Genomic DNA, 12,173 nt, shown 5'->3' on the forward strand with positions numbered 1-12,173 from the left:
TTGGCTAGAGCTTGTACTGGCATATGATTCGATTGGCTGACGCTTCTGCCGAGGCGTCAAAAGTTGAACATTGCTCAACTTTTGCAGCGAGCCACGCCAGCTACGCTCCACGTCGCTTCCCACGATGCATTTCGGCTAAAAGTGACGTCACCCCATTCAAAGTGAATGGTGAAGCGTCAACGCACGCCGCTGTGTGGACGGGCCGTAAGACTGCAATTTTATTGAAAATGGGATCTTACATGTTTTGGGTATCCTTTTGTTGAACTGTCTGTTTAAAATTAATTGAAGCATCAGACAAAAAAAACTTTTGAAAATAATATTATATTTTGATTTAGGTCAAAATATAATATTTGTAAACCTGAAGAGTCAGGTGCCTCACCAGCCATGAACCTCACTGCAGAAGCTTATATTTAGACATCTGAGTTTTTTGTGCCCCACCACTTTGGTACATATAGAAACGCCACTGCCGGTTACACTTTTCATTTGCCCTGTACGATGGGCGCTGTAAGTGATGAAAATGAGGGGTGTTGGCTTATCTGGCAACCGCAGCTCACAGCCAAAGTGCGAGTGAGCGTGGGAGCGAGCGAGGGAGAAAGGGACGGTGCACCGGTACCAGCGCTGTTGTTATTAGAATCTCGTGCTAGCTGCTCTAACGGAAGAAGAAGATGTTTCTACATTGATGTGAAGGGAGAGTCCTCTCCAGTCAGACTGAGTGGCTGATAACTACAGCTCAGTGAGGTAAAGGACTCTGAGTGTTTAGATAGTTCACTTTAGTCTAAGTTATCTCAGTGGGTCTCAAACGGTTTGATCACAATTTATGTAAACACATATTTCCAAGGCACTCCTTTATAATTATTGGGATAAAACAGGTTTGAAATCATTCCAATGTATACTATAGGACAGTAAACCAGACATATCGTTTGAAAACTGGAGAGATAAAAAAATATGCATTAATAAAATAGTAAAATAAGATATGAATGAACAACACAAATAAAATACGTTACATGTATTTGTTATTGGCTATGGTAGGTTATTGGTTATGTTCACATACTTATTTAATCATTAAAATGTAAACCGATCTTTTTCATATGGGTGTTTAGAGTTGTACCCCCTAGATCTAGTCTCTAGTAATTCTGCTTAAGTGCACCAGATTGAAGCATTTTACTTTAAAATGTTCAAACCTTTCTTCCCGGTATGCCTGAGAAGGCAGATATGCTTGTTTTTCTCAACAAGAACTGTTTTTAAATGGGGGGGGGGGTTTCCCAAAGTTGGATTGTTGCACTGTTGTAGCTTCAGTGGTTCTCAGGTTACAGTTACATAGCAGTGAATATAAACAGACTGATTAAGGTGAATATTACTGTAAACTAACCTGTGTAAAAGTTTCTCGAATAAATGTAATTTTTTTGGTGGAATGTATCCATTCCAATGTGTCCATCACCAATGTATCATATTTTTACCCTGCCCCTCAAAGAATCCGAATTGAGAACCGTTAAGAACCGGAATCGAAAAGTAGAATCGGAATCGGAATCAGAATCGTGGAAATTCAAACGATACCCAACCCTAGTTGTGCATCCTCGGCACAGAGAGAAGGGTCATTATTCTGTGTATTTCCTGGTTCTCAAGAAAACAGGGGAATTCAGACCTATTCTAGATCTCCACGGCCTGAATCGTCATATTTCCTGCAGGAAATTCCACATGTTAACTGTGAAACAGTTACTAGGGCTTGTGCAGCCAGGCGATTGGTTCACCACCATCGACCTGAAAGACGCGTAATTTCATGTGTAAATTGCTCCAGAGCACAGAAAGTATCTGCGTTTTGCCTTTCAGGGAATAGCCTATGAGTACAACAGGCTGCTGTTCGGTTATTCCATATCCCCACGCACATTCAGCAAATGTGTGGCCACAGCGCTTCAACCGCTGCGCGCGCAGGGCATGAGAGTTTTCTTTTACATAGACGACCACATTGTCATGGCGGGGTCCCGGGAACAGGCAATGTTTTGCACAGCACAGTTGATCCCACACCTAACCAAATTAGATTTTACGATCAATTGGAAAAAGAGCACCCCCATACCTCGCCAACAGGCGTTGTATTTGGGTGTGGTGCTCGATGCAGACGCGCTGCGTGCCACCCTGTCAGAGAGCAGACGTGCGTCCCTTCTCAGGGCGTTGCACAGGCTGCGACAGGGGGCAACTGTGACAGCTTTAACTGTCATGCAGACGCTGGGTCTCATGGCGGCTGCTCACATGGTGGTCCCGCTGGGGTTACTGCATATGCGCCGCCTGCAGAGGTGGTTCTCCAGCCTACGTTGTTTGGACCCCAAGAGGCACTAGTGCTCGAGGCTCTGGCCTCAGGACCATTTGAGCCTCTGGAGCTCTACTCTCTGAAAGCATTGTCATGGAAAACAGCTTTGCTTCTTGCCTTAACGTCAGCCAAAAGAGTGTCCGAGGTAAGCGCAGCAGGGTGTGCTCTGTTAGCCACAGCCCAGATTTCTCCTCGGTCACAACCAGGTTAAGGGAGAATGTGGGGCAGCAGCTGCTGACCAGGAAAGCCGGTCAGGGGCAGTAGGGTGGAATGGTGTTGGACGACAGTGCGTACATGCATTGGGGCTCCACCCACTGTACCCATAGAGTCCAGTAGAGGGCCGAGCCTGTGAGTGATATAACGTTGGGTTACGTATTGTAACCTTTGTAGTATTAGCCCAGGCTGTCCTATTCCGCTCGCTGAAGAGAGGTGTAGGATGATGGGCAGGAGGCGAGGCCTCCTTATATACGTTGTGATGCGCTCGCATTCAGGTAGGCCAGCCCTAGGCCGGCTACGTCTATAGAAGTTTCAGTGGGGGAATGCACGCAGGGTAAGGTAGTACCCATAGTGTCCAGTAGAGTGCTCCACCTGTGCTAATATGACAAGGGTTACAATACGTAACCCAACGTTTCTACACCAAGGTGGAGGAGAGTCATCTCCTGTCAGACTGAGAGGATCTTATAACGTGAGCTCAGTGAGGTAAAGGACTCTCTCAGTGTTTAGATAGTTAACTTTAGTGTAAGTTATCTCAGAGGGTCTCAAACGGTTTGGTCACCATTTATCTAAACAAGTATTTGCGAGGATCACCTTTATATAAAAGGGGAGTGATTAGTAAAATATCCATAAAGAAAAAGTAAATCTGTTTACAGTTCTGTTTCATATGGATGCTGAGAGATGTAGGTTATCCATAGATCTCTTAATTTTATTGAAGTTGCGTTGGTGTGTTGGTTGTTGACGGCAGTGTGTGCCCCCCCCCCCCCCCCCCCCCCATGGTAAATTATTGCCCCCCCATTTGATTTGTCCTAGAGCCGACCCTGGTCATTAGTAAGCAAAGATATCCTGCAAAATATGTTTTCTGCAATCAATACAATTAAGAATGAAAAATAACTAGAAGTAAATAATCCGTTTTTTTCATTGTTTGCTATTTTCAACCTCTTTATATAAGTGATGATAGCCTTGAACATGAAAATACCTTTTAGGAAATTGAGATGAATAATGATAATAATTAGTGAGCTATGATAATAATGACTTGATGACTTATTTTATTCAACATTATTTTGCATACTGGCCATCTAAGCATTGAAATGGGACACGTACTGTACCTCTTTAACCCTGTCCACTATATTCTCATACACTTTAATTGCATTTTCAATTTTATTTTGTGGAAAACATTATTAGACCACAACATATTACTAGACCGACTAGAAAACTGGGTGGGACTTTCGGAAACAGTTCTAAATTGGTTTGAATCCTACTTAAAGGACAGAAACAACTTTGTTTCTATAGGTAAATACAAATCTGAGTTGACAAATATGACATGTGGGGTTCCTCAAGGCTCCATCTTGGGGCCTCTTCTATTTAACATCTACATGCTACCACTGGCTCAAATAATGAAAAACAACAAAATAAGTTACCATAGCTATGCGGATGACACACACATTTACATAACCATTTCACCAGGAGACTATTCTCCAGTTAAAACACTGAGTAAGTGCATTGAACAAATCAATGACTGGATGTGTCAGAACTTTCTCCAATTAAACAAAGACAACACTGAGGTAATGGTCTTTGGAGCCAAGGCAGAACGTATAAAAGTTAGCAGATAAAGCCAGAAATCTAGGTGTCGTCATGGACTCTGACCTGAGTTTCAACAGTCACATTAAAACAATTACTAAATCAGCCTACTATCACCTAAAGAACATATAGGATTAAAAGACTAATGTCACAGCAGGATTTGGAAAAACTTGTCCATGCTTTTATCTTCAGTAGACTCGACTACTGCAATGGTGTCTTCACAGGTCTCACAAAAAAATCTATTAGAAAGCTGCAGCTGATTCAGAACGCCGCTGCTCGGGTCCTCACTAACACTAAGAAAGTGGATCACATCACTCCTGTTCTGAAGTCTTTACACTGGCTTCCTGTGTGTCAAAGAATAGATTTCAAAATACTGCTGCTGGTTTATAAAGCACTGAATGGTTTAGGCTCAAAATACATTTCTGACCTCCTGCTAAACTATGAACCATCCAGATCTCTCAGGTCTTCAGGGACTGGTCAGCTTTCTGTCCCCAGAGTCAGAACTAAACATGGAAAAGCAGCGTTCGTTATTATGCTCCAAATATCTGGAACAAACTCCCAGAAACCTGCAGGTCCGCTGCAACTCTTACTACTTTTAAATCCAGGCTGAAGACTTATCTTTTTGTCGCTGCTTTTAATTGAAACTGAGCCGTTGTGTTCATCAGTAAAGTGGAACTTCTGTGTGAACTATTCATATCTTAAACTGCACTGTAACTTTTTATTCATGTACTTTTTATTCATGTATTTTTTCTTTTAATGTTTATTTTATTATCTTTTACTGTTTTTAAATGCCTTTGTCTGAATGTCTTTCATTTTTATTAAGCACCTTTAATTGCCTTGTGTTGAAAGGTGCTATATAAATAAACTTGCCTTGCCTTGCCATTAGAAATATTTTCTATGAGATTAAAACCAAGCCATTAGAAACCCTTTAGTAGAGGTTGTCATATATATCAGAGCATATCTCTGAGTGAGGCATTGCCTCCACACAGCTCCGACATGGTGAAGCTTACCATGCTTAGAGCACGTTACATCTATATTGTTGTCTAGGCAACACAGCATTGACTTTTTGTTTCATATGGGACCAAACACCTGTCTCTTGGAAAGTCTGACCAACCTATCCATCTCAATGTCCTTCAAACACAGACTTCCGCACACTGATAAGAAATGTTTCTATGGTAGGCTACTTCAAAAAGTCTGAATTTGTATGGGAATGTCATTTTTACGACACCAAGATGCATAGACACATACACTTAAGGATGATACACTAAATGGACCAGTGTGAACATCTAAAATACAGTTTATTCATCCCATGCATTTCCATTACAAACAAGACAAAGATAAACAACAATAAACAATAAACTGTTACACGTGCAAAGAGCCTTTCACTCTAGCTATCTGAATGATAACATATTTGGTCAATGATGCACTTCAGCTGTTTCTCTCCAATGTACTGTACTCCAGCACATTTGAATTACTTCAAAGTGGTTAGAAGAGTGCAAAGAAATTACCAAAAGTGCTGTGTGGTGTAATGTGGGTTATGGGGGTGGTTAATACACAAAGTAAGTAGAATGTCCAAAACATATGATTACCAAGGTTTCTGTGAAATAAAAAATACTTTGTAAATATTATTCCTAATGTTCGTTCTTGTTAAAAAAGGAGCATGACATGCATATGGATATAAACACCCTCACACAATTCCTTCAACAATGGCTTTAAAAGGAAAGTGTATGTTTCTGTGTGGTACACGTTTAGTTAATATGTGAATATGCCAACTATTGCTTGCTGTGTCAGCGCTGGAAGGAAGACTCATTTTGTGCCATGTGCACTACTTGATGCTTTGGTCAATAGGTCAGCGTGGCGAGTGTGATGGAAACTTCTGAAGCAATGGAGACGAGACTCAGAGAGACACGGGGAGAGCTGGAACTTTGATGGTAAACACTGATGGTTTATTATGGAGTTACGGCCGGAGAATTCACAAGACATGAGCAGCCGCCACGAGGTGACACAGCTGTTGCCAAACCAATTCTGAAGATCTCTACCCTAGACCCATGTATTTAGCTAGTTCTGAGAGAATAATCAACATTGTGCAGATAAGATAAAACAGGCAAAAGCACTATAACACTATAACATCAGCTGACGCCAACAGGCAGGAACAGTGAGACAAAACACTGAGAGCACAGCAGCCTAACCCCCTAAACGCACCAGGAGCGTCTGCGCCACGCTGCGCCACGCTGCGCTACGGCTGCGCCATGCTGCGACCTCCTCCTGCGACCTAACACACCAGGCGCGTTTCAAAACGTTGCGGAAGCGGAGCGTCGTGTGTGCAGCCTCGCAGTTGTTGTTGATTTTGGAATATTACCTGGACATTTTGTACTTCTACCAGTAAGTAGGCTACGTAGTTAAATGGTTTATGTTTGTGTCTGTTTAAATCGGGTTTATTGTTGTTATTTCCTATTTTGTTGTGTTGTAGACTACAGACAAAGTTAATAATAATTGTAATATTCCAGTTATAAACGACATGAATCAAAGATGTGTTGCTGTATTTTAGTGGTAAAAAAATATGCATTCATCATCATCATAATTATTATTGTATATATATATAATGTACAGTGCCTGTAAACCGGAGGAGAACGCTGCAGTATTCTCCTACTTGAAAGACGGTGGTGGGGGGGAGGAGAAGGAGCCGGTTTTGGGTGCACCCGGTGCACCCCCTCAACCAGCAAAGCAGACAACAAGGTGATTTTCATCACTTCCTGCCTGCGCCGCGCTGCGCCGCTTCAAAAATAGGATTCATCCTATATTTTAGAAATTCCTTGCGGCGAGGAGCTTCTGGGACGCGGCGCGTCTGGTGGAACAGCACCCATTGACTAGAGTGGCCGCGATCTTTGCGAACGCCGCGGCGCAGCCGTAACGCAGCGCAGACGCTCCTGGTGCGTTTAGGGGGTAAGGTTGTGCTCAGTGAGAGCAGTACAAACTGATAAACTGGGTCAAAGGTATGGGCCTAGGAAAATATTTCCCTAACAGCGAGGATAGAAATTGTCAGACGAACTTTCTCCAGTCAATCTGGGAGTCAGTCTTGGGAGGAACAGCTTTCTAGATCGCAGGCCGAAAAGTAAGTATCCATGATAGTGTCAAAAGAAACAATGTAGCATTATAATTGAGCTATGAAAGGCTGTGGTGTTATGTCTTTCTTGAAAAGGCCTCTCACACGGAAACAACACTGTTACATATAATAGATATTCCAGCTATGTTTCAAATGGCTGGGCAATGGCTGCTCAGTTATAGTTTATGTGGCTACATCTGATTTATTAGGCTACAAAGACAACAAAATATGAAGTGGCTTGTTTTCATAAACCGCTAATAATAATGTAAAATATTCAAATAAATCATAACAACTATGGTTGTCTTTAACTCTGCTCATATACAAAAACAGTTCATACAATGTAACAATTAAAACAGGTAAGGTGACCAGGTTTGTGTTCAATAGTTGGTACTTATCTTGTACTCTTTACAAGCTAAGAATGAAAACTTATAAACTAAACATTTTCTTTGAATTGTAAAAGGAAGATTAACAGGCAGAAGAGAAAATGTGTCAGTGACAGCATTTGGGATAAGAGAGGGATAGGAGTGAAGACATTCATTTCAAAAGTGTGAAAAAATGGTTCAGGCCACTTGGAGAGTGAACAGTGATTCAAAGAGTGAGAAAGGACAGCTCAAAGTGGTTACATAAACAGCTCAAACCTCAGATACGGCACAATGCACAAGCAGAGTGGTATGAAAAAATGCAGAAAACGAGGATTATGTTAAAGGAAAAGTTTGACATTTTGGAAAAAATGCTACACTCTCATAATAGTATAGCCAGAATCTTGTTAGCATAAAAACAAGGCAAATTACTATCTTAACTCTGTCCACTGGTGACAAAAATCGCTCATCTCAAGAATGATTGCATAGGTCAAAATAGTCCCTCATGTTTAGATATAATATTCAGAAAAAATATATATAATTTTCAGAAAAAAGCAACTAAATATATGCCTTACATTTAAAATAGCAGTGGTTGATGTAATTTACCACAGTAAAACTCTAATCTTCACTTTTATTCATGATTAGCCTTGGTCTCTTTGATATTTTAAGAAATTAATCACCGTTACTACAGTGAAAGATCATTAGTCTGATTGGAGTTGACTAACTGAATCTCAGAGCCTGACCAACGTTAAAGTTGATAAGAAGAGTGATACCACTGATGTACGAACTGCAAGGGCAAGGGGGTAGTTAGGTTAGCTTAGCATTAGCTAGAAGCAGATAGCTTCAGATCACTCCAAAGACAAAAAGCTCACAAATAAACAAGATATACTGTACATAATGTATTCCATCTGCTTCTAGTAGTCATGCTAAGCTAACATAAAATGACATTCGAAGGCTGTGTAGCGCTAAGATTCTCTTAAAAGCCACTTACAGTATGACAACTATTTGTATAGTAATAGTGATTCAATTAGGCTAACCTCAATAACACGTTCAGAAATTATGATACGAAAGTAGAAATAAGCACAGGTCTTATGCTAAGAGAAATTAGCTTATTTTGTCATTCTGTCCAAATGTCTTTGAATCTTGTTCTGCATTGCAAGATGGATACTTTGTTTTACTTTAAAATCTTTAACAATCAGGGCTTGTTTTGTTTTTATAACACCTTCTGAAGATGAAGATCCTTCACCTTTGATCAATTAAAACCCAAACCACAATTGGCGTGCTGCATTGTGGGGACATTTGGCCGGATGCATGCAGTGTGAGAAAAAGTTTTTAGAGAGTACTTGTCCATGGACAAGTGAGTTTGGCAATTTACTTGTCCAAATACATTTTTCACTTGTCCAGAATGGACAAAAATTAGGGCCACTGGAATCTTCTTCTTCGCCATGTATTTTACATTTTCCCACGGTTTTTACATTTTCCCACGTTTTTTACGACACCGCTAACGTAAGTGAGCGGTAAGATTTTACTGCATCACACATAGGGTTGGGTATCGTTTGGACTTTAACGATTCCGGTTCTGCTTTTCGATTCCGGTTATTTTCGGTTCTCGATTCCAGTTCTTTGAGAGGGTAAAAATAAGTCCCATGACAAACTGGGAGAAAAATATATTTATGAAAAGATTAAGATTAAAATCTGTATTCCTATTTACAAATCACTTCATACTGTTTAATTTCTTACGGTTATTGAATAAAATTATATAAAAATAATCTCTGCATTGTTTAGTTAGTTCTAAGTGATGCAGTTTGAGAATGTACAATTGGCCCAGTCTCCTCTGATGTTACACTGCAACCTGCCTGTGAGACACAGTCCAACCACACATGTCCAACACATAGGCCTAATAATAATAATAATACAACATTATATTTATAGCCCATAGGCCTAGCGCTTTTCTACAACTCAAAAACGCTTGCACGCTTACACATGTCCTGCAATACACATGCTGCAGCTGCCCAGCTGCTCACTGTTTGTAAAAGTAAATAAATAGTATTTTCATTTCAATAATGTACTTTCTATACCCTGCTTCATAAACAATACTGACATCCCTGTGCTCCTCCGAGTCTGGGGGTCCGGGGATGTGAGGACAGCGCGAGGACAGACAGGGAGGCTGCTTCACTTCATAAAGGAAATGGCGGTCAATATTAACAACACAGGAGCTAAAACGCCCCTTTCACACCAAAGCGTTCTCAGCTCCGGCTCGGAGCTGGAGCCTGAAAAGTGCCGGTTTTTCTTGTTCACACTGCAGCGGCACCGCCTCTTAGCTCCGGAATCCGGTTCACTTAAAAAATTGTCGGTCTAGAGGCAAGAGCTTCGGGCGGTGTGAACAGAGCGGGAGCAGAAAAGGGAAACCGGAGCTGAACCAGAAAAGCTTTAGTTCGGAGCTAGAAAGGGAAAAGCGCTGGTGTGAAAGCCGCAACAGAGAGACGCTGAGCTGCACCGTGCAGCGATCAGCTGATACGGAGCATAGAGAGAGCTGCAGTCCACAGGGCTCGGCCTCGCCTCCTGTCCTCACAAGTCTTATTAATCCCGGTACCGGACAATTGTTATTTGTTCTTACTCGGAACCGAGTTTTGCTTCCCAACCCTGCCACACATCGTTCTTATTATACATCCATGGTCCCGCCCCGCCCCGCCTAACAGTACAGAAAGCGGCGAGATGCATTTCCTTAGGAATCGACAAGCAGAACCGAAACTAACATTTCTAAACGAACAATGGCGGACACGGACAATTTGCGAATGACTGAATTTATCAATAATTTGTCAATAAATCAGGGCGAAAAACATCACTTGTCCGCCGGACAAGTCAATTGAAAGATCTACTTGTCCGATATCGTAAATAACACGTCCCGGACGGTGGGACGTGTGCTTTTTCGCACACTGAGCCAGGTCAGGAGTCCGAGGGTCTGGGAGTTGAGCCAAAGTGCAAAAGGGGGTAAACAGTGTGCAAGAACAGGGACAATGGTTGGCACACTCACTGAGAACTGGAAGGATGAGCCCTGTACCTGTCTGCGTCCAGCCCCTCCCAGTAGGGTTCAACACTTGGAATGAGGCTAATTGGACTCCTGTAGAAGTGGGGAGATCAGACAGTAAGAAGTGAGGAGAGTATGGAGGTTAACAGGAAGCTTGTCAACGAGAGGTATGTCTGAAACAGCAACAGTACATGTCTTGTGGGTTGGACAAGACAGAAATGGAAAGAGAAATTAGTAAGTCATAAAGATGATCTGAGAACAACATTATCCGAGAAAATATATTGAGGACGAGAAAGACCATGGAGCAAAGTTAAGATAAAGGCATGAGAGAGGAAAGTAGAGATTGTTCTAATGAGGTATGGCCATAAATCCCCCTAATCAGTGCTCTTGTCTTTTTTCACTCGACTAACCCAGGAAATTAGAAGAGGGACAAAGCACGATGTCATCAATATTCAATTATCTATACGTCACTTGAGTACTTTGTTCAGGCTTGAGTGAGGTAAAGTATTTGGATGGTGTGTGTGGGATTGACTAAAGATACACTATCTGAGTGTGTTCATGGTGATAAAGAAACATGACACTCAGTGAAACCTTGTGGCTTGTTGATGTCTGTTTAATGGACAACAATGGAGAGCTATGGCACAGAGGAAGAAGATTACATTACTTGTCAGTCACTTATGGATTTGGTCTTTAAATGTTATTCCTTGACAACGAAAAAATAATACCAACAGACCTATCGCTTATCCAAATTGTTAAACTAGTTTATACAAATGTATAAAATGTACAATGAAATGAATGTTTGCTTATTTTTGGATACCAGCAGTTGATAAAACTGAAGTCTTCAAGGATATACCATTTATAACAGCATCTAGTATTCCGTAATTTAAAGACAACCATTGCAGGCGAGAGTCCTTCTGAAACACTTCCTCAGGATGAACATATATCTCACTCAGGCCTTGGCCGCCTGAGGAAAACAGACCATGGCGGACATTTCCACTTGTATAATGCAGTTGTAATAAAATGATGGATACTTTCTATTCAGGCGTTCCGAGGCCTATTACTACAATTAATGTTATTAGATCCACCTGTGCTGTTGCTGCTATCACATGTCAACATGTCGGCTGTGTAAAGAGTCCATTAGGGACCTGAGGCGTCCTTTGGGATGGTGGATTGGATTGATTTCAGGGTCACATAAGGACAAAGAAATGAAAAGACATAATGGGATGGAACTTTTGCCATCTGCAATCTTGCTGTCATTACCTTCACAGCAGTGTACGGCAACGTTTCACACAGAGAGTATAAACTGTACGGCTGAATTCACAACGGATTAGATCTAATAAATAATAAGATCTCAGTTACATTTCTATTTCCCCTTTGTTTATCATGGAGGATTATTTATTTTATATCTTAAGTAGGAGAAATACCTTTGGCAAATGTGACTTTTTTGAAAATGAAATGATAATTTCTTTGTTGTTTGAGTATGTCTATCCAAAAGTCAAGTTGCAGTTTACATCCATGTCTGTCCAAAACATTATCCCTTCATCATTTTATCCTATTAGACATTTGCCTGAGATCGTCATTATTAGTA

At 41.2% G+C, this 12,173-nt stretch overlaps 1 protein-coding gene across 1 annotated transcript in view; it reads right to left on the reverse strand.

Moving 5' to 3' along the window:
* The window catches only part of LOC117457987 (protein turtle homolog B-like), a 142,819-nt gene that overhangs the window by 11,711 nt on the left and 118,935 nt on the right, over positions 1–12,173 (reverse strand). The window contains exon 18 of the mRNA XM_034098219.2: positions 10,592–10,678. Within this exon, the coding sequence (XP_033954110.1) occupies positions 10,592–10,678 (87 nt within the window). The remainder of the gene's footprint in view (positions 1–10,591; positions 10,679–12,173) is intronic.

The sequence above is a fragment of the Pseudochaenichthys georgianus genome, chromosome 14, assembly GCF_902827115.2.
Source record: "Pseudochaenichthys georgianus chromosome 14, fPseGeo1.2, whole genome shotgun sequence".
Classification (NCBI taxonomy): domain Eukaryota; kingdom Metazoa; phylum Chordata; class Actinopteri; order Perciformes; family Channichthyidae; genus Pseudochaenichthys; species Pseudochaenichthys georgianus.